Below are 27,554 nucleotides of genomic sequence, written 5' to 3'. Positions count from 1 at the left end.
TGTTAAGAAATAATATTTTTTGAAACATTTTTTCATATTAGAACTTTGTCAAACAAGGATTATTGCTGAAGAAGCTTGGGTGCACTGTGGTCAAAATATGTTCCCCCAAATGTTCTACTTAAAGTAAGTCTGATATACACAGATAGAGACTGATCATAGGTCAATTTGTCCGGGATGATCCAGTTTTAATGCCTGTTGTTTGGGCATAAATATTATTAGTATGCCCTTTTACTTTCAAAAGGGATGAAAAGTTACATAGTCACTACACAGAGACAGAGATACCCTTTAATTCCTGGGGAAAAAAAAGGATTCAACAAAGTACATATGGTATATAGTTAGATGCACATTGTTCATTTCACTCTTTTTTTTGAGACTGAGTCTTGCTCTGTTGCCCAGGTTGGAGGGCACTGGTGCGATCTTGGCTTATTGCAACCTCTGCCTCTTGGGTTCAAGGGATTTTCCTGCCTCAGCCTCCTGAGTAGCTGGGATTACAGGATTGCACCACCAGGCATGGCTAATTTTTGTATTTTTAGTAGAGACAGGGTTTTGCCATGTGGGCTAGGCTGGTCTTGAACTCTTGGCCTCAAGTGATCTGCCCACCTTGAGCTCCGAAACTGCTGGGATTATAGGTGTGAGCCATCGCACCCAGCGAGTTCAGTTTTAATACAAGAATCTAACAATAAAACCCATCCAGTTGTGTACCCACTTAATGAGAAATGATAGGATTTCCATAGATCAGATTTGAAATCTCCATTTCTTTCAAGAGATATAATCATGCAACTTTCAGAACTAGGCATATAAAGGTTTTAAAAATGTATTTACATTTTAGAAGACATTTCCATACTAGAGCAGCCAAGAAAAATACCTTTTATATCACACACCTAAATGGAAATATGCACGCAAATAAGCATATATATTCTGGAAGGGAGGACAAAGCAATTATGTTGTTATAAATCTGCAAAGATGCAAAACATCTACTAGCATATCGGAATTAAAAATAGCATCATCTTACCTGAAGTTCCTGGGTAGCAGATTGAATGAACAGAAAAACAAACAAAAGGTCTATTTACAATGATTATATTAAAGAGACTCAAAAACATTTTTCTTAGTGTTAACGAAACACTAATAGTGCTAATAATATACACTTTAGTAGGTGCACCTTAAAAAATAAGGTAAATATACACTAACTCCAAAGAGAAAAATCAACATTAAACATCAGAAATTCCAAACCCCTTGGCTGTGGATGATACGGCTGGGATAACAAATCATTACTACAATTTCTGAAATAGCTTTCAACCTTGGTTTCCTCAACACATTTTTTTTTGGAATGCCTAAATACGTATTTGTGAGAAAATTATTAAATGTCATGAGAACGCGAATGAGGGTCATCAACTGGAAATAAAGGCAGCATCACGTGAGCCTGTTCACAAAGCTAAGAGTGTGATTGTGATCTGTTTACTGCTGATGTGCAATTAATAGCAAAGACACAGCACCTTTTAAAGATTCTAAAAAAATTCAAGGGCAAACTCTTGTAGATATTATTCAATAAATTGAGACTAATGAAAAGAAATAGATATGACAAAATGGCTTGTCTTTCTTTTTTGACAACTGTGTTTTGATCTGAAAGCCAACTATGCCTAACTTTATCAGATGAGGATATACTAAAATTATTCACCAGCGATAGTACAAGGAGACTAACATTTAGAATGCCAGCTATGTACCTGACACTTTGCTAGACACTATACATAAGTTATTTTATTTAATCCTCATGTCAGCTCTACCGGCAAGTAGAGGTTGAGTACACCTTATCCAAAATGCTTAAGTCCAGAGGTTGTTTTGGATTTCAGATTTTTTTTTTTAAATTTTGAAATATTTGCATATACATAAGGGGACATCTTGGGGATAGGACCTAAGTCTAAGATTTGCTTATGTTTCACATACACCTTAAACACACAGCCTGAAGGTAATTTTATACAATTTTTTTTTTTTTTTTGAGACAGAGTCTTGTTCTGTCACCAGGCTGGAGTGCAGTGATCTCAGCTTACTGCAACCTCTGCTTCCTGGGTTCAAGCAATCCCCCTGCCTCAGTCTCCTGAGCAGCTGGGACTATATAGGTGTGCACCACCATGCTCGGCTAATTTTTTGTATTTTAGTAGAGATGGGGTTTCACCATGTTGGCCAGGATGATCTTGATTTCCTGACCTTGTGATGCACCTGCCTCAACCTCCCAAAGTGCTGGGATTATAGGCGTGAGCCACCGCACCTGCCAATTTTATACAATTTTAAAATAATTTTGTGCATGAAACAAAGTTTTGACTGCATTTTGACTATGACCTGTAACATGAGGTCAGGTGTGGAATCTTTTACTTGTGACATTGTGTTAGTGCTCAAAAAGTTTACAATTTTTGAGCTTTTTGGATTTTGAATTTTCAGATGAGAAATGCTCAACTCGTATTCTTATACTCACTTAACAGACAAAGAAACGGAAACCAAGAGGAACTGCATCCTTGCTTAAGGTCATATAGCTAAGGTCAGTGCCCCAGGTGAAGTTTCAACCTGGAGCTGCCGGACTCTGAAGTCCAGGTATCTTCACTCTTCTACTCAAGCATGTTAGAATCCCTTATTGTGATTTTACTGAGAAGTAGCAAAACATTCTCAAATGCCTTGTTTTATTTGGGTAAAATGTACACTCTCAGCCCTGTGAATTTCTTCTAAATTTTTTTTTTTTGACACAGGGTCTCACTCTGTTACCCAGTCTGGGTGCAGTGGTGCAAATCACGGCTCAATGCAGCCTTCCTGGGCTCAAGTGATCCTCCCACCTCAGCCTCCTGAGTAGCTGGGACCACAGGCATGTGCTATCATACCCGCTAACTTTTTATTTTTTGTAGAGACAGGGGCTTGCTACATTGCCCAGCCTGGTCTTAAATTCCTGGACACAAGTGATCCTCTAGCCTCAGCCTCCAAGAGTGCTGGGATTACAGGTGTGAGCCACTGTGCCCAGCCAGATTCTTATAAAATCTTAACAATGAAAGATAAAATAATCCCTGTGATTTTTAAGACAGACTAGAAAAAAGGTATAGTATTCCTTATTTCTTGTCCCTGAAAAACATTAGTATAATATTTATTTTTACGTAATGGGCATCCCAGATTTTCCCTTCCTTTATTTTGATAGAAACTAAATTTGTGAGCTGTTCTGAAACTGTGTCAGATTCCTTGGCTTTACATCATTCCTGCTAGGTCGTTTCCTATAACGTTTTTCTCTGGCTGAGACAGGAAATGATACCTCTCTTGCTTCGTCTGTTTTTCCCTCCCTTGTTTAACTTCCAGAGGGAAACAGGTGTCCAAGCTTGAATTTTAACCTAAGTGCAAACATTAGGTCAGTTGTCAGATCAGGAAGCTGATCTTTTGACATTAGCTGAACTCTGAGCTCTGGCTCAGAGACATTTTGAAAGTATTCAAAACAGTTGTATTTTGCTTTAGACTTTTAAAACAATCCTCACTGCATTCATGAATGCTTTATCTGTCATTTATTGTGGCTCACAGAAAGCTGCAATACTTTTGATTGGTTCTTAAGCAATTCAAGGAGAAAATTAAACTGGCAGTTATTTTAAGGATACATTATTGTAGTGCCTTTATACTGCTTGAGGACTGGGTCTGCTAAGCTTGTTTTCCAGGGAAAGAATTGGTGAAGAACACCTTTATTCTGAGGACATATTCTCTCCTGCTGGGGCAGACATCCAGGGTCATCAGTGGGCCAGGAAGGACACAAGCAGAGGGCTCTTTGGCTTCAACTATACATAAGTGGGTTGGTCAGTAATAAAATCCATTTAGGGAAGGTAAGTAGCTACCTGAAGCATCATTTGCCACAAACCTGTAGTTAAGCAAGGAGGTGCCTACCTACTGCAGGACATCGTACACTTGGGATCTGGGCCTGCCTCCTCAATTGTAAGATTAGCAGAGAGCCCTTTGGGAAATCTGGTGCAGTTAAACATGAGCTGACAACACCATTGTCAAAGGCTACGACCCAGGCACCTTTACATAATCCAATCTCACTTAAGTGAACTGAGTTTTGATCCCATAGGCAAAAGACCGCCTCTTAGGTGAAACATGCCTCTGAGCCACTGAAATGAAGGTGAGTGGCAGGTGATGCTCCTCCTCTCAATACCTGTTTTCAAAAACACGATTCATAGCTGAAAGTGTCTTACTGCCATGATTATCATCCAAAATAAACAAATCTGCATTTGCCCACTGAGATTTGAATTCAGCTGCTCCACTGTCTAGAACACCAGCCACCGACCTAAGCAGAGCAAAGAGCTCTCGTGTGGATTGTATTTTGTTTCCAGTTCTAAAGATTTCATCAAGCACAAAAATGTTGGATCCCTCAGGCTGTGGTCTCCTGTTGTAGCAGGCAAGCTTTGAAGGAGTTGAATTAGAGAAACTTCACATTAGAAATGATTAAATGCTTAGCATATTTTACCCAGGTACCAGTGAACGGGCTCAGAACTGAAATGTTTTTGTGATTTTTTTTTTTAAGTCCAGCTTGGGACTACACACACACACACACACACACACACACACACACACACACACACACATACAGTCTGTGTGGTCATTGAAACTCTGGTCTTTGCCATTTAGAAATAACTTGGCAGCTTTTGCCGTGGGCTCAGACAGGAAGGGTGTGGTAACTTTTGCCAAAGTTTAGCTGCTGTACTTTGAATAAGTTGATTCAAAATAAAGTTTACAACTTTCCGATTAAAGATCTTGTTACAAAAACTCATTATTTAGCAGGTAAAAAGAACCGTTTCATTAGCCAAGGAAAGGGTGCAGGGATTATTTTGATAGAGACTACACCGTACCTCTCCATCCTCCAGCTCCACATCTAGGAAGTCGAAGTCTCTGAAGACTCTAAACTGCTGTTCACTGTTTGTGTCATCCATGTTCTCCTGCTCTCGGGCGCCGTCCTCAGAAGAAACCAAGCTTGTCTGGTGCTCGAGTAGATCCAGATCCCCACACGATGAAAAAATCACCTGCAAATCAAGAGACCTCTCCTGAGAAACTGTTCTCCCTTTGGTTGTTTGTGCTATGAAAAACTGTAATTGGCTTTTCATAGCACTGTATTTCCAGTACACACCTAATTCCTTCAGTGGGTATTTTTAGAATGTTCTTTTATTATTTATGTTGGACAGGTGCCTTCAGATTAAACTCATGGCAAAGATGCAAATTCATGCACCAGGAAAACGTTCAAGAATCACATTGGTGCTTCCTAATGGATGAAGACTGTATACTCTGTGTGTGTGTGTGTGTGTGTGTGCATGCGCACATGTGTGTGTGTGTTTGTGTGTAAACTGGAGCAGTCAGGAAAATGTTCCACTGTTTCTAATCTGATTAGGGTTAGAAATTATACACATTTACACACATACATCAAATACATACAATATTTTAGGACTGATACCAAGATATGTTATTGTAGAATAAACTGCGGGAACAAAGGATTTAACCCTTTTAGAGATAAACCAGAACTGGTAATGAATAAAAACAGAAGCCAAAAAGTACAATACTTGTTCACAGAAGAGTAGGTGAGTAACCAGGCCCATAATTTATACTTAAATTCCTCTTCTGTAGATTCAAACAAAATAAAGCATTTTTTTAACTACTAAAATCTTTAGTATGTTGATGTTTTAAAATTAACTTCTATGTTTAGGTTCTCTTCACTGAGCCATTTTGGTTTAACTTGGCAGAAATAATAAACTGTAAATGAGAGTAAATGTTTTGCTATCCAGCCTCTACTGAACATAGATTGATATTAAAGAAAATTAATAATATTCTTTGTATAGCCATTATAATGTCTTAGTTATTCTTGAAAAGTAGGCAAATCATTTATAAGAATTTAAATACAATAAACATCTCTCAAAAGTAAAAAGGGTGAATGGATTTCAAACATACTTTTTTCCCCTGGTGTTTAAGAATAGTGTATGATGAAAAAAAAAAAAAAAAAAAAGAATAGTGTATGATGTATACGACGGCCTCTCATAACAGCCCCCAACACAGTTTACACAGGGATTGCAAATGAGTATGTAAGATAAAGAGCCCTGAGGACTAGTCAACTAGAGAGACAAGACGTGAGATTTCTGATTTCCTTGGCTGAAGGCAGTGTTTCCTAGTTAGTGCTGCTTCTCTTATTTGGAATGTACTCCAGGTAAATATTTCTAGCTGAAAAGGCCTTAGCACAGGGCAGAAGTATGAGTCTGGAGGAGAAAGTGTCAACCACAATGGCAATAAAAGTAGGCCTCGTTGGCGGTGCTGCATTGCAGGGACGAAACATACTGTGTCTCTTCGTTGCGGGCTTGGAGGCTCTATCTGCTTCTGCCACTGTCCCCTCTGTCCTAAAGACCGTCACAAGAGCAGCAGAAAACCCACTGATCAATAACACTGAAAAGGTGACTTAAATGGAGGCCCAGCTTAGCTGATGGCTGGCTGGGGTGCTTTCCCAGATGATAAGAAATATCACTTTGCACTTTAGCAAGTATTTATGAGCTTCTAATATTTCATCTGCTCATGAACTATGTTAGTAGATCCATTCTGAAATTTTAGAAATAGCTTCACAGAGAAATTTGTTTGCTAATTCTTTAGTTGAAAAATATTTAGTTTGCTATTTCTTTTTCATAAATAATAAATATGCTGTGATATAGGTGAAACAAAAATACTTGGTAAAACCAGCAGGCACTTCTACTGTTTTTGTTGTAATATAATCCCATACATAATTCAAATTTTTCTAAATTTTATAAAAGCTTCCAAAGTATACTTATAACATTTCAATCGTCCATTCATTCAAAAGCTTGATGGCAGAATTTTTGTTTTAATTTTTTTACTGTAACATCAGTGGAAGTTTGTATGCAAAAAAACATATTATTTTCATCTTTATTGTCTGTGGTTAAGATAAGGACATCAGAGTAAGAAGTGTGTGTACAGAGAGTAAAATTATATCCAAGAGGTATGAGCATATCTGACATACATGGTGGTCAGCAGAGATGATCATTTATATTGTAACAAAGTCTGGGCATATTTACAAAAAAAATCTAGGAAATTTAAAAAATGAAAAGAAACAGTATTCACAGACAAATGAGGAAACAGCCAACAAGATCTTTCATTGTTTCTGAACTCAGTGTGATTAAAAATCATGGTGTGGGGAGAAATAGTCAAGCGGCTTGCTCAAGATGGTGGCTATCATATTTGTCATTCACAGTTGAATTCTCTAAATTATATGACCAAAGGCAAAAACAGACCGATAAAAAAGGAGATATGACACCAAAGGAACTACGATACATGACAGAACTTACTGATGGATTTTTGCTCAATCCTACTTCTTGGCCACACAGAGAAAGGACATGGACCAACTTCTCTTTTGTTCTCTTCTGGAAAAGAAACACAAGGCAGGTCTCATTATGGGGTTCTGTGAGCATGTCGACGAATTTTCTAGCCACTAGCCACACAGGGCAACAGCACTTGACATACGGACAGTGAGAACTGAGATGTAAAATACACAAAGGGATGAAAAAAGAACATAAATAGCAATTAAAAATTGTAAAGTATTGAAAACATGTTGAAATAATGTTTTAAATATATAAGGTTAGGTAACATTTATTATTAAAATTAATTTTGTCTGTTTCTTTTTCCTTTTTTTAAAGGTGACTATTGGACAATGTAAAATGAAGCTCACATTATGTTTCTGCTGGACAGTGGTGATCTAAATTATCCCAAGGGGTGTATATGTGTGTATGTGAAAATCAATCCCTAGGTTCTTCAAGGAAATCTATCACTTCCTTTGATAATCTTTTCTTACATGTTATAACTTTCAGCATTAGCAAGGCTTTCCTTACACTTAAATTAACTCTATTAAGTTACAGCACCAGTCTCTCTTTCTCAGATAGAAGAATACTTTCTGTAGAATGAAAAAATTCATTTATTTTAAGCCATATTAAATCTTTCTTAGTTTCTTCTTCCGAAAGTTAAACAGATTCAGTTCCTTTTCTTCATAAACCTATTTTCCAGCCCTATAAGCATGTGATTCTTCTATAAACCATTACATTTTCTAGTGACAGATAACCCAGGTCTCAGAATGATGGGTGAGTTGATAATTTTTAAAGCAATCTTCCTAATCTCTTTAAAATGATTTTTCCCCCTATAATCTGATTTAAAGTTTGTTATTTGGAAACTGCTAGGAGGCCAATGCCACTCTTAGATTTTTCTTCTTAACGGAACGCTATTCACTGTATCCTTCTTTCCAAATTATAGAGGGGACAGACACTCAATATGGTGTCTGCTCAAGGTCAGAGACAGGAGGACTTTGAGGTTGAGGGATGGCAGAAGACTCGCTAAACGATTTTCCTGAATCTTAGTGGTCATTTTACAATCCTGGGAAGGAGTCAATGTAGAGGGACATGGAATTGGCTGTATATTTTTCTTCTCTCTTCCAACAAAGTTTTCAGCTGAACACACACTGAGAGCCTGCTCTGTTGCAGCCGGCACTAACCTTTGAGAGAGAAGGTAAGTCCTGTGGGGCACCCACTTTGTCCTTCCCAGCACCCACTTCACCTTCTTCTGGTAACACTGTCCCTCTTTTTATCTTGGAAGGGCTCCATTCCCACTGATTGGGGCTATGTCTCCCTCATACCCTGCAAGAACTCTTTTCTAGAATTGCTATGGATGTCAAAGGGGAAAGGCCTCTGTCACTCTGAAATCATCAGAGCCAAAGATCCTGTAAATCTAGAGTTGCCAGAGGTCATCTGGGCCTCTCATAGAAAAAGCCCGCCTGAGAATGAAGTCAACAGAGGGGAAAACAAGGGGCAAGATGTTGGGAAGGGAAGGTGGGGACAGTGAGAAGTAAACAGTCTAAGAATCCGGTTTCTGACACTTGTGTACTAGGAGCCAACTGTGCTTGAAGCCAAGATGGGTAAGCTGGCAAGTTCCTTTACCACATAAGGTAGTTTTTCAATGGATTTGTCACAAGTCAACAAAGGCTCCTGAATAATGCAGAAGTGTTACTTGACAGGAAGCCCAATGGCATCTCTGCTATGACGCAGTCACCACAGAGTGAATACAATCCTATGCTGTGATGACAGAGAATCTGGCAGCAGTACCCCCGCCCCACCATCTGCATGGCTTAGCCTGTGCGTGGACACTATGGCTGAGGTGCCTGCTTCGTGGACAGCAGCCAGGGTGGTCCTTGGGTGTGCAGCCCTATCAACCCTTTGGGTGTCCAAGTGCTATAGAATTGGTTGGGTGAACAAAGGATGTGTTGTTTGGACTTATTTAGGACAGTGGCAGAGGGACAGAATTTCTTTAAATGTCTGAAGGGCTGCCATGTGAAAGAGAGACCAGATTTTTATTTTATTTTCTAGACCTTAAGAGAACTAGAACCAGTGGCTTGAAGCAACAAACAGTCAGACTTCAACTCAAGGTAATGAACTGTTCAAAGGGAAAATGGGTTCCTTGGAATGTCACAAGACCCCATCCCTGGAAGTGTGGAGACCTATATGGGCAACCTTGGGATGGTGAAAGGGGGATTCCCTTGTGACACAGCCATCGGGATTCAATAGCTCTGTAAACTCCCTCCCAGGCCTGTGGGTCTAGGATTGCATACCTGAGAATACTGGGGCCTTTTCCAGCTCACAGGAACAAGGACATTGGAGTTGGAGCCTGAAGAAGTGGAAGACGTGCTCCGGGTGACGGCCATGGCCCTGGGCTTCCCATCACGCCCAGAAGAATTCTGCAGCTCATCATACCGCCTCCCTATGATTGGAGTCTTGAGAATAAAGAAGACAAAAGCACATTCTTCTGTCTCAATAGTTCTGTGACATATGAAACCCCTCTCCCCAGAAGCAACCAAGAATGGCTTATTTAATTAAGAATAAGATTAGAGAAATTCAGTGTTACAAATGGGCTCATTTTCTCAATACTCAGTATACATTATGAATCATTTTGCATCTTTAACATTTTCTCCCCTCTTCAGCAGCAGAAAAATGCAACTGCTTGTTCTTTAATATGCTTTAGAAACCGCTGATAAAGAGAAGCTAAATGTGCAGGAAACGAATCAGTTTTCGATTGTTTAAACTTGAAAACATTTCTTATAGTTAGAACAAGAGACCAAAATTCCTTTCCTTCTCCCAACTTTTAATCATCAATCTTTATATACTCTCAATTATTTAAAGATGTATTTAACTTATTTATATCTTTTCAATTATTCAAATGACTGAGGTCAGGGCCAGGTACCCGGGCAGCACTTGAGAAATCTCACTTCCCGAGAGCTCTAGAGTGGGGTGGCTGCGTGAGCAGCACTTAGCAAACTTTAGCTCTGAGCCAGTCTCCTTCGCAGACACCAGGCTCATGGGCCTGACCTTGGCAGTGGCAGAAACTGTCAATTTCATGCCTGGCTCTTGAGACCCATCATTCTGCAGCAGTTTTGGGTCTCCAGGGCATGCTGCTAACTGGCTGCATGTTTTTTTGTATCTCTTTGGGACACAATAAACTCAAATAGCAGGGTAAAAATAGCTTTTCCCCCTAGCCATGTTAAAGAAAATGTGAAATAGGCAAGGATCAAATTGAAACCTTAATGTTATTTACATATTAAATATAGATGCAGGTGTCACAATGGCAGCCAGTAGTATCTCATCCTGAAAACTGGAATGATGAAAGGTCAGTGAGGACCATTGTATAAAAAACAAACTTGAATATGGCCTACATAATAGTGCAAGTAAGTTCCATATGAGCAAACCAGGTTTATTTCTTTACTGTTCTCTTAAAAATATACTTTAAGTTCTGGGATACACGTGCAGAACGTGCAGGTTTGTTCCATAGATATACATGTGCCATGGTGGCTTGCTGCACCCGTCACATCTACATTAGGTATTTCTCCTAATGCTCTCCCTCTGCTTGCCCCGCACTTCCGGACGGGCCCTGGTGTGTGATGGTCCCCTCCCTGTGTCCATGTGTTCTCATTTTTCAGCTCCCACTTATGAGTAAGAACACGCAGTGTTTGACACTAGGTTTATTTCTTAGTGAATTTATTCATTCAGCAGTGTTTGGAAATATTTATTAGTGATCTGTTATGCACCAGATGTTGTACCAGGCCCTGGTCATAAACATGAACAGAGTGCAGTTTCTGCTTTGGAGGTTTGTAAGTCATGGAGTAAGAGATGTGAAAGCAAAGTTATTTTACACCTTATGCCTCAATACAGGCCTCCCAAATGTTTGTTCGTAGACTGCCTGGTAAACAGGACCACTTCCTGTCCTTTCTTTTCTTCCTGACTCCTTAGCTTGGGTCCCTAGTCTCTTCCTCCTCCCTCTCCCTCTCCTGCCCTCTTCAAGACAAGAATTTAGTTTTACTTGTTTAAAAAATAGTGTGGGTTGGGGAAGCAACTGTAAAGTGAAGTCTGTATTCCTGTAAATTTTGGTGATTGCTGACCTGGCTGTCATTCAGGGAGAAACATTGTGTATATAAAGACATGACCATTGTAAGATAAAGAATGAGCGAACGTCATGGTTTAAAATGCTTACGATCATTCCATTTTTAAATACCTCTTTTAAAAATCATTTTTAAAAAGAGGTTATGTAAACCGAGGCCAGTTTCTATTTTTAAAAGCTGCCAACTGAGAGTCCCAGTGAATATGACACTCAATGGGTTCTTAAAAAAGCGGAACCTAATTTAGTCCTTAGAAATCTTCACTTGAAATAACTGTCGAATTAGTCTTCTTTTTTCTAGGCAACTACTTTTGACCTTTGCTACTACAAATTCATGCTAAGGTTCACAGAAACAGTTAACATAGCTAAGTACCTCTGAAATATCGAAGTGGAAGTCCAGGGTCTTCCCAGGTAATTCCTTGGAAGCACTAGTCCACACTCGATGTATTTCTATTTTTGAGAGGTCACTGTGCTGGTACGAAGGTAAAACGAGGCTGGCTGACCGAGACACTACCAGCTTCAAGATATTCAGAGCTTCTCTCCAGTGAACACTCTGCAGGAAATAAAACATTCAAGGGTTAAAAATAATTTCATTTTTTTAAAGCTAATGTAAGTCAGAATGACCAGTGAGAAGCTAGTGATCAGTCAGAATTCACTGACTTAAAACAGTGCAGGAGGCTCCATGATAAATAAAAGGCAAACGACATAAAAAGGCAATGTATATATAAAAAGAGGTACATTTAGGAAACACGCAAATAAAAAAAGACCAATTTTGTCCATTTCAACTAAATTAAATTCTTACTAATGAGGTACCATTATTGGTAATGAGGCACCTCCTTCATTTGGAAAAAAAAAGCTCCCAGTGCATTTTATGCCACTGACTGGTCAATTCATTCTTTCTGAAAGTTCTCCCCACGTCTGGTTTCCAGTCTTCTTGGTCCTTCTCCTAGTTCTCTGGCTCCTCCTGCTCCATTTGCTTCCTGGGTGCCTGGATCTCTGCCTTCAGCCCTATTCTCACTTCTTGTCTTCCTCATTACTTAACTCAAGAATCTGGAAGCCCTTCTTAACCCTTTCTTTCCCTCCCTCCTGGTAATCTGTTCCCTCCTCTGCATTCCTGCTGGCATTGGCTCAGTGGCACCCTCTGAGGCCTTGCCTGGACTATCTCAATGGCCCCTTCCTGGTGTCCTGGCTTGCAGCCCTTAAGAGCATCAGATCCAGCTACAGTGATCTTCCTAGAACTCTTCACGTCAAGCCACTTCCCTGACTCAGCTCCTTCACAGGCTCCCTCTGGTGGACAGGGTGGAGTCCACACTCTTTGAGCATGGCCTGCAGGGGTCATCTCCCCTAGGCTGCTGCTAGAGTTCCCCAAATTTGGCAAGCTCTCCAGCCTCTGTGCCTTTACTCATGCTATGCCCTCATCCTCGAATACCTTTCACCTCCTTATTGGCATGTCAAATTCCTACTCTGCATTTAAGACTCAGCTTTACCATTTCTCTGACAACCTCCGATCAGAGTGGCTGCTGCTCCCATAAAAATATTAGAAACATAGATAAATGAACTTCATAAAAGTTATTATTATTGCCTGGACTTTGCAGCCAAAGCACATGAAATAAAACATCTATTAGATTCTGCGCAAGGGAGGCCATGGTTTAAATGTGAAATAAGCTACTATTTGAGGTAAGATACAAAACGCCAGAGGTGGCCAACAGGCCTAAGACAAAATGGACAGACTAATAAACAACAACATGGGGCACACATTCGTAGAAAGATGTGAACTGACCACCTGTCTCCTGTGAGTGAAGTGAGAAACTATTAACTGACTGCCTACCCTATGTGTGGGGCAAGTACTATGGAGCAATGTCACTTGCAAAATGCTTGGAAGTCACTTTTAGCATTAATTAATTTCTGTAAATAATTTGATTGGTGAAGTAAAGATGGAAAGGAATATCTAAAATTTATACTGTATGTCTTCATCAATGAGCTTAACCAGAGAGAACCAAGCATTTGCCCTTGAATCCTAAATTTACCAAGTACACTCCAGAGAAAAAATAGAGGGAGAAATAAAATGTAAAGAAAAAGATGTCTCTACTCTTGAGCTAGGCGCTCTCCACTTAACCCCATGGTGGCCCTGCACTACTCCCATGGCCCGGAGCCTCCCTGCATTAGTCTGTGGTCATGTGTTTTATGTTTTAGATTAACTTCCAGGCTTTAGAAATTTGCCCTGGTGTGTCTGATCTATCTTCCTATTTATATTCATATCTTCCTATCTATCATTCTGTTGCCCAGGCTGGAGTGCAGTGGTGTGATCATAGTTCACTATAACTTCAACCTCCTGGGCTCAAGGGAAACTCTCTCAGGCTCCTAAGTAGCTGGGACTGCAGGTGTACATTGCCACACCTTGCTAATATTTTTATTTTTTATTTCTGTAGAGATCGGGTGTCACTTTGTTGCCCAGGCTGGCCTTGAACTCCTGGCCTCAAGTGATCCTCTTGCCTCAGCCTCCCAAAGTGCTGGGATTTATTAAGTTGACTCTCTGTGCCTGGTGTTGATATTTATTTTTATTTTCATTAAAAAAATTTTGTTTCTGGTCTTCTCTGAGTACAGCTTTAAAGAACCAATCTGTAGGTGTTTGGAGATGTCTACCATGAACCCCTTTGCTTTGTACTCTTCATCAATTATTCACATTTTGTCATCTTGTTTTATTTATCCCCTCAAATAAACATTTTTTTGTTTGTAGGAGTATTTTCAAGTACATTTACGCAAGTTTCTTAACCACCCTTCAACTCTAAAGTGACAATTTTAGCCTCTGAATAACCTTTCACATGTTGAGACACCGGGCCTCGAACCTGGCACACGTGAACGTTCCTACAGTTCCTTGTACCCTCTCCTCTGAAACAAGATGTTAAAAACAAGATTCTGCCTCTGCCCTCCAAGTCAGGTATGTGCTTTCAATACCCGGCCTGTAGCCCCAAGAGGCAGAAATGTGTCTTTTGAAGGCACTGGAATGTGCCAGGGTCTTGTCCTCTCATTCTCTTCGGAATCCTACTCAGGGTGTGGTCAACTCCCACTCTCAACTGCCCTGGCTGTGTCATGGATGTCAAGGAATGAATGAGTGGCCTGGCACCCAGACAGTTTTGTAGCCAAGCTACAGTGAAAGCCTCTGTCTTTATGGAATGACTAGTTGCTTAGTGAAGTTATCCAAGTACTCACCTGCACATATTTTTCAATTGTCTTCAGAACTTCCACATTAAACTGTTTGACAGGAATGACAGAAAGGTCCATGTAACTGAGCAGACTGTAGATCACCTGGAGCAGGGGCTGCTGCACACTAGGGAGGCCCTTCTCCAGCAGCTGTGGGGGCAAAGTGCAGCTGGAGTCAGTCACATGCCAGATCTTCATACGGAAGGACTCGCGTTTTCCAACACATTTAGAATGCACATTTCCTTTGTAATTCTTATTTTTTAGGGGATGGGGTCTTGTCATGTTGCCCAGGTTAGTCCCAAACTCCTGGCCTCAAGAGATCCTCCTGCCTCAGCTGCCAGGTATCTGGGATTCTAGGCAAGAGCCACCACGCCTAGCTTGACTGCACATTTCTTTAGAAGGGGAAATAAAATACTAACTATAAAGAAATGAAGATATTATCAAAATAGACTATATCATGTGTGGAGGTATGAATATGTAAGTATAAAATTCACATGATGAAATATTAAAAACACCTCAAAAAGAAAGCATCAAACACCAATGATCAAAAATTACAAATTCGAACAAAAGATACAACCTGTCCATTATCAAATTGGCAAAGATTAGAAGTTGACAGTATTCAGTATTGATGGGGAGATAAAGAAATGGGTATTCTTACACATCAGTAGGAATGTAAATTGGATAATTTGGCAAATGAGATCAAGAGCAAGGAAGAAGATCCATAATCTTTTGACATAGTAATTATACTTTAAGGAATGTTTCTCAAACCAGAGATAGAGGCTTTATGAGATTTTATCATGGCATTATTTATAATGGCAAAAATCATACACAAAACAAGAAAGCTTTGTAAGCAATTCAAATATCAAACACTAGGGAAATGGATGTACAGGTTAATGGCAACCTGTATAATGAAACATCATGCAGTTAACAGAATGACATTTTTAAAGACAGTGGAGGATATCAGATAATATTGAGTGGGAAATGAAGGATACATAATTGTCTGTTTAATAGATGATGCCAATATTGACATGAATGTGTATGTTATACAGAAATAACATTGGAAAGATATTTTAAAATGTTAATATTATTTCTCTATAATTTTGGGTGATTTTTCTTTTCTTTTAAAAATTTTTCCTGCATCTTCCAAATTTTCTGTTATGAACATATACTGCTTTTATGATCATTAAAAAAATCAGTGATATTGTCCAAAAGGAAGGCAAAATAAGGAAAAAATATATGTGACGGACATCATGATAAACATTTACTGTTTAAAATAAAAAGTTGATAGAGATGATCCAAGTAAATGATGAAATTCCACAGTATTTACAGAGTGGTTAAAACATGAGGGAACATCTGGGTGTGGTGGCTCACACCTCTAATCCCTGCACACTGGAAGGCTGAGGTGGGTAGATCACCCGAGGTCAGGAGTTTGAAACCAGCCTAGCCAACATGGTGAAACCCAATCTCTACTAAAAATAAAAAAATTAGCTGGGCACGGTGGCCGATGCCTGTAATCTCAGCTACTCAGGAGGCTGAGGCAGGAGAATCATGTGAACCAAGGAAGCGGAAGTTGCAGTGAGCCATGGTCACGTCACTGCACTCCAGCCTAAGGGTTAAGAGAGAGACTTTGTCTCAAAACAAAACAAAAAACATGAGGAAATTATTATGTAAATCTATAATGTGGTGAAATGAATATCTTTACTAGAAAGAAAATACCTAAAATAATTCAAAATTTTTAACAAAAAGTATTAAACTAAAAAATGAATACATGGAATGATAAAATTTAGTGAGGATACAGGAAAACAGGAATATTTATACATTGTTTATAGTATTACAAATTGGGGGGTCTTTATGAAGACCAACCTCTCGAATATGTTAAAGAACTAAATAACATACCCGCATACCCACATACCCACGCCACGGGACTGAATAATTCGACCTCAGGAAATGTAGAGTCATTTGATATTATGTGATAAAATGATTTTGATAACATCTATTATTATTTGATCAAATTTCAAGTATCATTTGATAAAGGTCTACATAACAGGACCATTGGCAATGGAAAAAATTATGAACATTAGCAACAAAAGGGAGATGATTAAGCAAACTGTGTTGTCTTCAAGGTTCACCCATGTGGAAGCATGCATCAGAATTCCTTTCTGAAGGCCAGGCGCGGTGGCTCAAGCCTGTAATCCCAGCACTTTGGGAGGCCGAGGCAGGTGGATCACGAGGTCAAGAGATCGAGACCATACTGGTCAACATGGTGAAACCCTGTCTCTACTAAGAATACAAAAATTAGCTGGGCATGGTGGTGCACACCTGTAGTCTCAGCTACTCAGGAGGCTGAGACAGGAGAATTGCTTGAACCCGGGAGGCGGAGGTTGTGGTGAGCAGAGATCATACCATTGCACTCCAGCCTGGGCAACAAGAATGAAACTCTGTCTCAAAAATAAATAAATAAATAAATAAATAAATAAATAAAAGGTGAGAATAAAGTTTATTTCAGAATGTATGCTTTGATAATTAGATCAGAGCAAACAATGATTAAACGTTATCAAGCCACACAGTAACTCCTTAAATAAGATTTGGATACCTAGAGTAATTAAGATAAAATTTTCTGATCTCTGCCATGTGGTAACAGGTATTACCATAATAAATAGAAGGAGTTTAAGCTTTGGAGGCAGCAATATCTAGGTTTAAAGGCTGACTCTGCTGCTTTAAACTTGTGGAAAATTATTTAACCTAGCTGAGCCTTGGAGCTGTATGATAGTAACTGTATCACTGTGCTCTTGTGAGGATTTAAAATGATTCCATTAGCATGTATTATAATATTGAATAGGCATATAATATATGGAAGAGTATATTGAGTATATTATCAATTCTATGCACATAATTTACCCATGGAAGCTATAATAAGTTTTATCCTTCATTTCAAAGCTTACCTCTGGCTGGGAATGGTGGCCCACGCCTGAAATCCTAGCACTTTGGAAGGCCAAGACAGGAGGACTGCTTGAGCCCAGGAGTTGAGATCAGGGGCAGCATAATGAGACCCTGTCTCAAAAATAAATAAATAAATAAAAAGCTTACCTCTGCCAGGTAGGTAACCATATTCAAGGTAATGTCAGCATATGCTTCATGAAGGTATCGACAGACCACATTAACCCACGTGGCACAGTCCCTTGTGTAGCTGTGTGTTTTATAAAGAGTCATGACATGTGCAAGATTTGAAAGTTTGGGGTTCTTCTCTTCTAAACAAACCTTTTAAAATAAGAAAATCAATTAGGAATAAAACAGCCGAATGAACAAGAAGAAATGTTAGCAATTTTACTATAAGCTCTGGCAGTCTGGAAAGTAGAGTGATACACTTTTTTGGTAATTATAGGAAGTACTTAGCTTAGTTAATACAATTTTCACAAATTTTTCCACCTGCATTCTCAAGAATGAAAGCAAGGAAGACAATATGCATCAGCCACCCCATATGTCCATTACTGTTATATTAGTTATTATTTCCAGTTATTGAGAAAATCACTGCCTTCTCTGGGCCTGGTAATCTGTCTGACACTGGGGCTCCCTAAAGGCCTCTACGGATCTGCCTGAGTGCAGAGCTGTAACTCATACCTGAGCAATCCTTTCAGCTATGTCCTTACAGAACTGATTGGGATTTTCAAAATGTTGAATCAGCTGAGGCAGGAGACACAAGACATTCAGTGGAAACCCTGGATTAGAGAAAATACAATGGAGATAGCTGAATATAGTATATTTTAGCTGTTAACAGTGGGAAGGCATGTTACAGATTTTTATACTGAGGTGATGCAAAAGCAGTCTTTTAAATCAGCCGAAAGGTGATCTAACACAATATCAATGAAAAATGCACAACCACAATGGCACCAGTTACAACAAACAGACACTGAAGTAGATCTGCGATTTTAAGACGCAGTGATTATCTTGCACTGGACTTTTGTTAATAAGGATGGCTGGCCCAGATTTTATTGGCACAGACTGAACTGAGCTGAAGTATGCTTTGAAATTTTTATCAAAAACCATATTTTAAGAAAAACTGGAGTGAGAGGACGTAGGCCAACCAATTTAAGTCTTAGTCACGTAATTGAAAAGACTCTTTAAAATGATAAGAAATGATTTAATCCCTCTGTGTTAAGTTCTAACTTCATGAAATGAATTCTGGGCCACATGCCATGGCATTAAAATCTGGCTTGTTGATTTGGGTTAATTCAAAACAAAAGGAAACCAAGAGAATTTTCAAGAACAGAAAAGCAAAGAAAAAATATTTAGGAGTTAAGAAAAAATGTTTTTGTTTTTTTTTCTATACAAGAGCAATGAATAAACTAATCGTACTTGCAGTTTGATCTGGAAAGCATAAAGAAACCACCAATATCATATAAATAATTTTGGCCCCTTTTATGCTATTGTCTTAAAAATATTTTCTGTAATATAGGTAATTGAGATGTACATTATATAGAATTTTAAAAGAAAAAACAAACTACTCCCAAGGAACCTTTTTAAAGCAGAATCGTTAAAAGCAGCAAGTTCATATTATCTTATTGTACCAAATGATGAATACAACCACCACCAGAATTGGGATAGGGTGAACGAGGCTGGCTTTACCAATAGCATGGGATGCATCCACCATGGATATTTTGGACACTGGCGTCAGCAGACTGAAGAGCTGCAGGGTCAGGTCTGTGGTGGTGACGGATGTGAATCCTTTCAGCAGCAGCTGCTGCAGGCCTGAGAAGTCAGCCCACTTGAGCTGCGCCTGGAGTTTCTCAAGCTTTTCTCGGTGCTCAGCCTTATCGAGCGGCATATGTGCCAGTAGTCTGCTTAACAGCCTTAAGGCCATTAAGTATTCAAACTCAAAATCAGACTCCATCAAGGCTACTGTGACCCAGAAGATGGTGGCCAGAAGGTTGGTGGGATGGTTTATGTGGGATGGGTCCGTGAGACTGTCCTTTAAGGAGGATGAGCTTCTGGTTTTTGAGGAGAGGCCTTGTTGGGTACAAGCCTGAATTCTGTCCAGTGTGGCACTTCGAGGTGGGTCGGAGGATCGGTCGATGACACCAAACTTCTTGGGCACAGAAAAGCTTCGTTGATGCCGGCTCCGTTCTGCAGTCGTGGTGTTGCCGCTGGTGGTCCCAGGGTTCACGTTTAGCTGTCCTGTGCTCTTTCTGCTTGCTGTGAGTTTACTGCTGGAGCTTAAATCTGGTGAGGAAGAGCTGGGTATAAAAATAAATAAGTTTAATAGGATGCTAACACGTGAAAAGCTAGTCCTTTTACGTCCACTGAGAAACACTACAGGAGGGAAATCATTCTTTAGAAATGCCACTTTCTATTAATTTATTTTTCCTTATCCTTAAAGCTATAAAAAACAAAACAAGAAAAACCCTCACCAACAAACAAAAAGCCCAATACTGACTGCTACTTAATGAAAATGTAAAGAAATAATTGGCCTTAAAGTTTACTGATATTTCATTTATTTTTGGCTTGACTTTGGGTAGGAATAATTATGACAAAATGTACCTGATAGGTATAAGCTTTGATATTCTGTTAATTGACTGCTAAGGAGAACAGAAATGGAAATTATGCTGTATCTAGAAAGAAGTCAGTAAATGTTCATGTCAAATAAAATATTTTGTACTTACAAAAATTCATGAAAAATGATTTCTAAGTCCATGATGAAAGGGTTGACTTAGAAATCATTTTTCATGAATGATTCAACATTGAGTCAACATTCTTGCTATATTTTTACTGATTTAGATAAATCTTTATATTCATAAAGATAAATATGTGTGATGTTTGTAATCACACTAAAATTATCTATCCACAAGAAATGCTCAACTTAAAAATGAAACAAGGCCCAATGGGATACAAGATAACATTACTGACTCAATTTCAAGCAAGATGAGCTCAGTTACACAAACAGAATATAGAGTCATGAATAATTTGAAATGAGTTATTAAACACTGATAGGAGCAAAAAAAAATACTAAGGTAGGAATTTCTTCAAGTGAAGTCAACATTTTTTCCAATTGTTTTTATGGCAACAGTTCAGAGGAGCTTTGTATATATTCATTTAAAAATAATGTTTAGTTTTAATTTCTCTTTACCAATGTAATAAATAGAATATTACATAAAATTTGAAAAAAGACAAAAAATGAAATGAAAAATTATTAATATTTGTATCATTTAGAGCTAACACGTGCTATCTTACCAATGTTTTAAAATACTTATATAATATGTGTGTGTGTGTGTGTGTGCGTATTTGAACTTCTTTTTTACCTTAAGAAATTATTACACATAATTTTTCAGGTCATAAATACACTTCAAAAACTAGATTTGTTCTTTGTACTTTGCCCAAAGTCCAGCATCTCCCAAATATTCCAGTACAGTACACTTGATGTCAAAATGTCATTAAGCTGATTCTCACCGGGACAATACAGTTAGGAGGTCACTGTTCTTCAAGCAGTCAGATAAGTTATCCACAGCCGCCTCCAAGGTAAGGAGTGCTTCCATTACATAACCCTGCCAAACATGTGAAGATAGCATTGTGTATTGTTTGTAACCACTGTTAACTTCCAGAAGATAAATTTAATTCATGCAAACTTTATTCCAATAATGTTATTGCTGCTTTAATTTATGAAGTCTAAAATAAGCTTTAAGGGCCACTTAGGAAATTCCGATGGCTTAGGAGTTAGTAGATAATCATAAAAATTTATTTTCCTAGGTCTAAGAGCCTCAACAGATCACTTTCATTTGAAATCTAACAGTGAGGGGCAGGCATGACCCTCTGCTAAGGGGAGGGTGGGCATTTGAAATAGAATGGCAATGTCTGAAAGCCACAGGTCAAGAGGTGAGGTAAGGGAAGAGCTGCCTCAGTGGTGTTTTAAACAGCACCTCTGATGGCTGAAAGAAGGATGCAGGTAGAGTCTGTAGGTGTGTAGGCTTCCTTAGATGCAGGAATATTTCTTTTCTCCTTTTTTTTGAGATGGAGTCTCACTTCCATTGCCCAGGCTAGAGTGCCATGGCACAATATTGGCTCACTGCAACCTGTGCCTCCTGGGTTCAAGTGATTCTCCTGCCTCAGCCTCCTGAGCAGCTTGGTCTATAAGTGTGTGCCACCACGCCTAGCTTATTTTTATATTTTTAGTGGAGATGGGGTTTTACTGTGTTGGCCAGCCAGGTCTTAAACTCCTGGCCTCAAGTGATCTGCCTGTCTTGGCCTCTCAAAGTGTTGGGATTATAGGTGTGAGCCACCATGTCTGGCCAGGACATTTCTGAAGGGCAAGATGGGCTTGGCCGGAGCAACAGAGCTTGTAATGCCAGCACCAGTTCAGCTTCCCAATCTCTGGGCTCTACCTGGAGGGTCTCCTTGTGGCAGTCCCTCTCCATTCCTTCTTTAGCTCTCCTCAGTCTGCTGGAGACCACCCATACAGAGAGAGGTAGTGCTTTGCACAGATACAGTGGAGATGCCTGCTCTGGATAGGGAGACTATATAACTGCATCCTAGGTTGGTAGCCAGAAACTGAAAACTATGCAAAATAATCCTGACTGCCCACCAAATAAAACCAACCACAAAAACAACAAAGAAGGAGCCACCAAAGGATTTCTAGTTGTTGGCTTGTATAAGAGATAATATCCACTGAAATTCTAGAAGAAGGCTCCTTAGAATAATTTTTGTAAATATAAAAGTCAGCCTCTAAAGCTGAAAGAATATATTGTACATGTCCAGATGGCTGGGATACTTGTCGAGAGAAGAAAGGCTAGAAACAAGTTAAATCCTCATCGAGACGAGGGAGCTCATCCTTCATGGGCTCCGTGGTCTTCCCTTTCATACCTGAATCTCATCTCCGTGTTCTCCGATCACCTCCACCAATCTCGAGAGAAGGTCAGATAAAGCATGTGCTGACAGAGGTTGCTTGAGGGCTCGGAATATCTGGAAGGACCGACCAGCATAGTGCCTTGAAGAGCTTGCGAGGGCTGTTTGCAATGCAACTTCACTCAATTGGTGCTCCAGATGGAAGCCTAGAGCAAGAGGAGCCATAGAACAGGTCTTTCTCTACTCCACTGCTCTGGGGCATCAAAGTTACCGTAAGTTTAAAACAGGCTAACGGCACAGGGCTACCTAGTGGTGGTACTTATTTACAAGTCAACCATTTTTTTTCTTTTTTTTTTTTTTTTTGAGAAAGCGTCTCACTCTGTTGCCCAGGTTGGAGTGCAGTGGCATGATTACAGCTCACTGCAGCCTCTACCTCCTGGGCTCAAGTCATCCTTCCATCTCAGCCTCCCAAGTAGCTGGGACTACAGGTGTGTGCCACCATGCCTGGCTAGTTGTTTGTATTTTTTGTAGAGATGGGGGTCTCACTATGTTGCCAAGGCTGGTCTTGAACTCCTGGGATCAAGTGATCTGCCTGCTTTGCCCTCCTAAAGTGCCTGAATTACTGGCATGAGCCACCATGTCACCATGTCAGGCTTTTTTTTTTTTTTTTTTAAGACAGCATCTTTCTTTGTTGCCCAGGCTGGTCTTGAACTCCTGGGCTCAAGGAACCCTCCAGATTCAGTCTACTGAGTCGCTGGGATTACAGGTATGTGCCACTGCACCCAGCTCATTTTATAATAAAAACAAATTCTGAATAAATCGTAGGGAAGTATATTGTAGTAGAAAAAGGCTTTGGAACAAGATGGTGCTGGTATTGAATTGGGGCTTTCTAGTTCTGGGAAAGAAATTTGTTCTCCATGAATCTTTCCTTATCTTTAACTTCTCTCATACAGTTATTGTGAAAATTAAACAACGTATAAAGTGCCTAGTACAGTGTCTGAAACATAACGTAGGCTCACAAATGTATTATTTATTACCTCACTATTTTCGTATGTTATTCTTCTGTACTACTTTTGTTGCGCAGAATACTCACTCCTTTTTTTTTGTCGAGTTTGTTAGAGTAGAGGAAATTTCACAATAGAGGAAAGCTGTTAGTGGACCTAGTCAACTCAAAACACAACTAAGGCCCCTGCCAAAGTCTTTGCTTTATTGATATGCAGATATTGAAAAGCAGACACTGTGAGGAAGGCAGGCATAATTTAAACTTTTGCCTGAATATTTGTTTTTCTGATTGTAGAAAGGTAATCTCAGTAATCAGAAAACCATTTGATCAGATGGGAATGAAAATGTAACATAAAGCTCATGACTGAATTCAGTGTCATTAAACTATACACTTGCTATGCTTCTCTGCAGGGAGAAAAGCAGACGACAAGGGTAGGAGGCCTGAATGAAAACAGAGACAGGCTGTCTCTATGTCGCAGAGGCTCTGAGGACACATTTGGCTGCTACATCAAAGTGGGCCAGAAGGGATAATTCAATGTCATTGTTCTTAGCTGCAGCTTGGCTACCTGGCCCTAGGGACAAACAGACTATACAAGAAAATGTTCCTGCAGAGAAAACAGAGGACCCTGGAAAACTGACCTCAGACACATTCAGAGTAGTAAATGTAGGATTAAACCCATAGAGGAAATTCATATCTTATGAATGATGTTTCAAAAAAACTTTTTATGTCTTTATTTTAAAATAAAGGTTTAAAAAATAAAATAAAATAAAATAAAGGTTTGTCTGCTTAGCCTATTTTATGTGTGGAGGTTAGGTACCTCGGCAATGAGCAAATGCTTATTTAAATCACAATGAACTTGAGGGTTAGAACCGTATTAGCAGGACTTCAGACTCCACCACCACAACAGTGTCCTTTGAGAAAATGGAAAGGTCCTTCAGGGCCCCAGTTCTGGCCAATGGAATGTGGGAAAAAAACCACTGGATACCCCATTTAAGTCTGGGGTATCAATGCATCCTAAGGAATTCTCTTCTCACTCTTTCTTCCTCCACCTGCTAGCTGGATGCAGAGGGCCCAGCAGAGGCCTTAGCCTAGGGGGTGGCACAGCTACAGGCTGGAGGGTCCCTGAGGCACCTAGTGGAAGGCCACTTGCCAAACACCTGCACTGAACTGTTAAAGGACCCAGGAATATAACCTTTTGTTGTGTTAAGCCTCTGAGCTCTGGGGGTTGTTTGTTAGAGCAGCTATGCCGCCCAGACTAACACAAGTGTTTCCAGGAACACATTGTGTATGTGTAGAGAAAACAGGCCAAAAGCAGGGATGTACAAAGAAATCAGAATTGGTAAAAATTGACTGATCAAGGTGTAAAAAGACTTAGATTCTATATAGCCTGAAGTACCCTCCAAGAATTCAGTATAAGGCATTTATATATTTTCTCATTTTTATTATTTTCATTCAATCAAAGATTTTAGATTAATTAATGGTTTACATAAAATTGTAAATTTCTTCCTTTGGTTGTTATTAACGGGTTATTAATTTGGGCAATTATTAGTTGGCTTTCGAAGTCTTAATATTTTAAACAAATTCCAAAGGGGAAGCTGAAAACAAGAAATGGAAGTCTATTCCTGGAATGACTCTCCCATTTTGGTCTGTCAGTATTTTTTGATTTTTAGTAAGTGTCCTGTGATAATGAAAAGATACGTGGCTAATCCAAAATGTGTTAAACGGGGAAATGCGCTAATTATCAGAGCAGCTGGAAAAATCAGGGAGCTGGATTTAACTGTCAGCCTGGTGTGAGAAAAAAAGGTAGAGGTGGTTTTACAACATACTGAGGAACCAGATTTAAGTTTAATACACAGACAGCCCAGGCCAACTTGGATCTGAAGGAATGCAGCAGAAGGCAAACACTTAAGTATTATGATGCTACTACAGCTTAAATAGGATGCACTCTGTATTTAGAATACTGAATAGTCATGTGCACAGGAATTATTAGCAAACACTTTTAAAGCCAAAACCATTTTATCACAAATTCTTTTTTTTTTTTTTAAAAAAAACAGTTTTACCATTTCAACCAGCCATCAGACTGACCATTTTTCATCGTTGAGACTGATGAGAGTCAATTAATGAGATTTATTCCTCATAGCCTTCTTTAAAGAAAATGTTATAGGCATAGTTTAATTCTAGTAACGGAAATGAAAGAAGTAGAACAAATATATTGGGAAAATTATTTGATATAGCATAATGCAAATATATATGGCATTAAATACCATGCAGTTAGCAGCATCTGAACAAGGTTCAAAACTCCCCTGTCCATATGCTCGTGCTATGGATGTGGACTGCAGGACCACTCTAAGGCGCTGTAATCATCATACAGAGATAGTGTCCATTACAGAGCAATGCTGAAAGAGGGATCTGGGCAAATAGGATGAAGTACCTGATTTGGAATCTTTAAATACAGACACAACGTGACGTAGAAAATTAGTGAGCTGTTCAGCACTCTTTGAGTTTTGATTTTTAGGTGTGATGTCTTCATGGCACCAAAGTGGACCAAATGCCCTTAAACAAAACACATAAAATGTCAAAAATATAACCGTCATTTTGCATTTTTAAAACTATACATGCAGTCCTGACTCCAAAGGTAAAACATATTTAAAATATTTGTAATCTATGCATATGACAAAGGTCTAATATCCAGCATCTATAAGGAACTTTAACAAATTTATAAGAAAAAAACCAAACAACTCCATTTAAAAGTGGGCAAAGGATATGAACAGATACTTCTCAAAAGAAGACATACATGCAGCCAACAAGCATATAAAAAAAGCTTGGGCCGGGCATGGTGGCTCTCGCCTGTAATCCCAGCACTTTGGGAGGCTGAGGTGGGTGGATCATGAGGTCAGATCGAGACCATCCTGGCTAACACAGTGAAACTCTGTCTCTATTAAAATATAAAAAATCAGCCAGGTGTGGTGGCACGCACCTGTAGTCCTAGCTACTTGGGAGGCTGAGGCAGGAGAATCTCTTGAACCCGGGGGTGGAGGTTGTAGTGAGCCAAGATTGTGCCACTGCACTCCAGCCTGGGTGACAGAGCAAGACTGTCTCAAAAAACAAATCTCAAAATCCCAGTGAGATACCATCTCATTCTGACACCAGTCAGAATGGCGATGATTAAAAAGTCAAAAAACAACAGATGCCAGCAAGGTTGTGGAGAAAAAGGAAGGCTTTTACACTGTTGGTGTGAATTTAAATTAGTTCAACCATTGTGGAAGACAGCGTGGTGATTCCTCAAAGACCTAGAGATGGAAATACCATTCAACCCAGCAATTCCATTACTGGGTATATACCCAAAGGAATATACACTGTTCTATTATAAAGACACATGCATGCATATGTTTACTGTAGCACTATTCACAACAGCAAAGACATGGAATTAACCCAAATGCTCATTAATGATAGACTGGATAAAGAAAATGTGGTACATATACACGATGGAATACTAAGCCACTATGAAAAGATACAAGATTATGTCCTTTGCAGGGACATGGACGGAGCTGAAGGCTATCATCCTTAGCAAACTAATGCAGGAACAAAAAAACAAATACCACATATTCTCACTTATAAGTGGGAGCTAAATGGACACATGGAGTGGGGAACAACACACACTGGGGCCTACCAGAGGGCGGAGAGTAGGAGAGAGAGGATCAGGAAAAACAACTAATGGATATTGGGATTAACACCTGGCTGATTAAACAGCCTGTACAGCAAACCCCCTTGACACATGTTTACCTATGCAACAAACCTGCACATCCTGCACATGTACCCCTGAACTTAAAGTTAAAAAAAATTTTAAACAATTTTACGGGCCGGGCGCGCTGGCTCAAGCCTGTAATCCCAGCACTTTGGGAGGCCGAGGCGGGTGGATCACGAGGTCAAGAGATCGAGACCATCTTGGTCAACATGGTGAAACCCCGTCTCTACTAAAACTACAAAAAATTAGCTGGACATGGTGGCACGTGCCTGTAATCCCAGCTACTCAGGAGGCTGAGGCAGGAGAATTGCCTGA

General features: G+C 39.5%; 1 protein-coding gene across 10 annotated transcripts in view; it reads right to left on the bottom strand.

Annotated features, from left to right (window-relative positions):
• FRY (FRY microtubule binding protein) overlaps positions 1 to 27,554 on the bottom strand; it is a 477,475-nt gene that overhangs the window by 37,609 nt on the left and 412,312 nt on the right. For 7 of the 10 annotated variants that reach the window (XM_017538031.2, XM_017538028.2, XM_017538026.2 and 4 more), the window contains 12 exons: positions 25,926 to 26,047; positions 22,510 to 22,697; positions 21,103 to 21,197; positions 19,285 to 19,892; positions 18,280 to 18,377; positions 17,749 to 17,919; positions 14,671 to 14,811; positions 11,834 to 12,013; positions 9,644 to 9,805; positions 7,341 to 7,415; positions 4,860 to 5,030; positions 1,013 to 1,021 (listed from right to left, as the gene is read on the bottom strand). In XM_017538031.2, the coding sequence (XP_017393520.1) occupies positions 1,013 to 1,021; positions 4,860 to 5,030; positions 7,341 to 7,415; positions 9,644 to 9,805; positions 11,834 to 12,013; positions 14,671 to 14,811; positions 17,749 to 17,919; positions 18,280 to 18,377; positions 19,285 to 19,892; positions 21,103 to 21,197; positions 22,510 to 22,697; positions 25,926 to 26,047 (2,020 nt within the window). Of the gene's footprint in view, positions 1 to 1,012; positions 1,022 to 4,855; positions 5,031 to 7,340; positions 7,416 to 9,643; positions 9,806 to 11,833; positions 12,014 to 14,670; positions 14,812 to 17,748; positions 17,920 to 18,279; positions 18,378 to 19,284; positions 19,893 to 21,102; positions 21,198 to 22,509; positions 22,698 to 25,925; positions 26,048 to 27,554 lie in introns of all 10 variants that reach the window. The other 3 variants (XM_037741803.1, XM_017538029.2, XM_037741802.1) reach the window with 2 other exon arrangements.

Source organism: Cebus imitator, unplaced genomic scaffold (genome assembly GCF_001604975.1).
Source record: "Cebus imitator isolate Cc_AM_T3 unplaced genomic scaffold, Cebus_imitator-1.0 Scaffold108, whole genome shotgun sequence".
In the NCBI taxonomy this organism is placed as follows: Eukaryota; Metazoa; Chordata; class Mammalia; order Primates; family Cebidae; genus Cebus; species Cebus imitator.
This window is presented reverse-complemented; position numbering and strand designations above follow the sequence as displayed.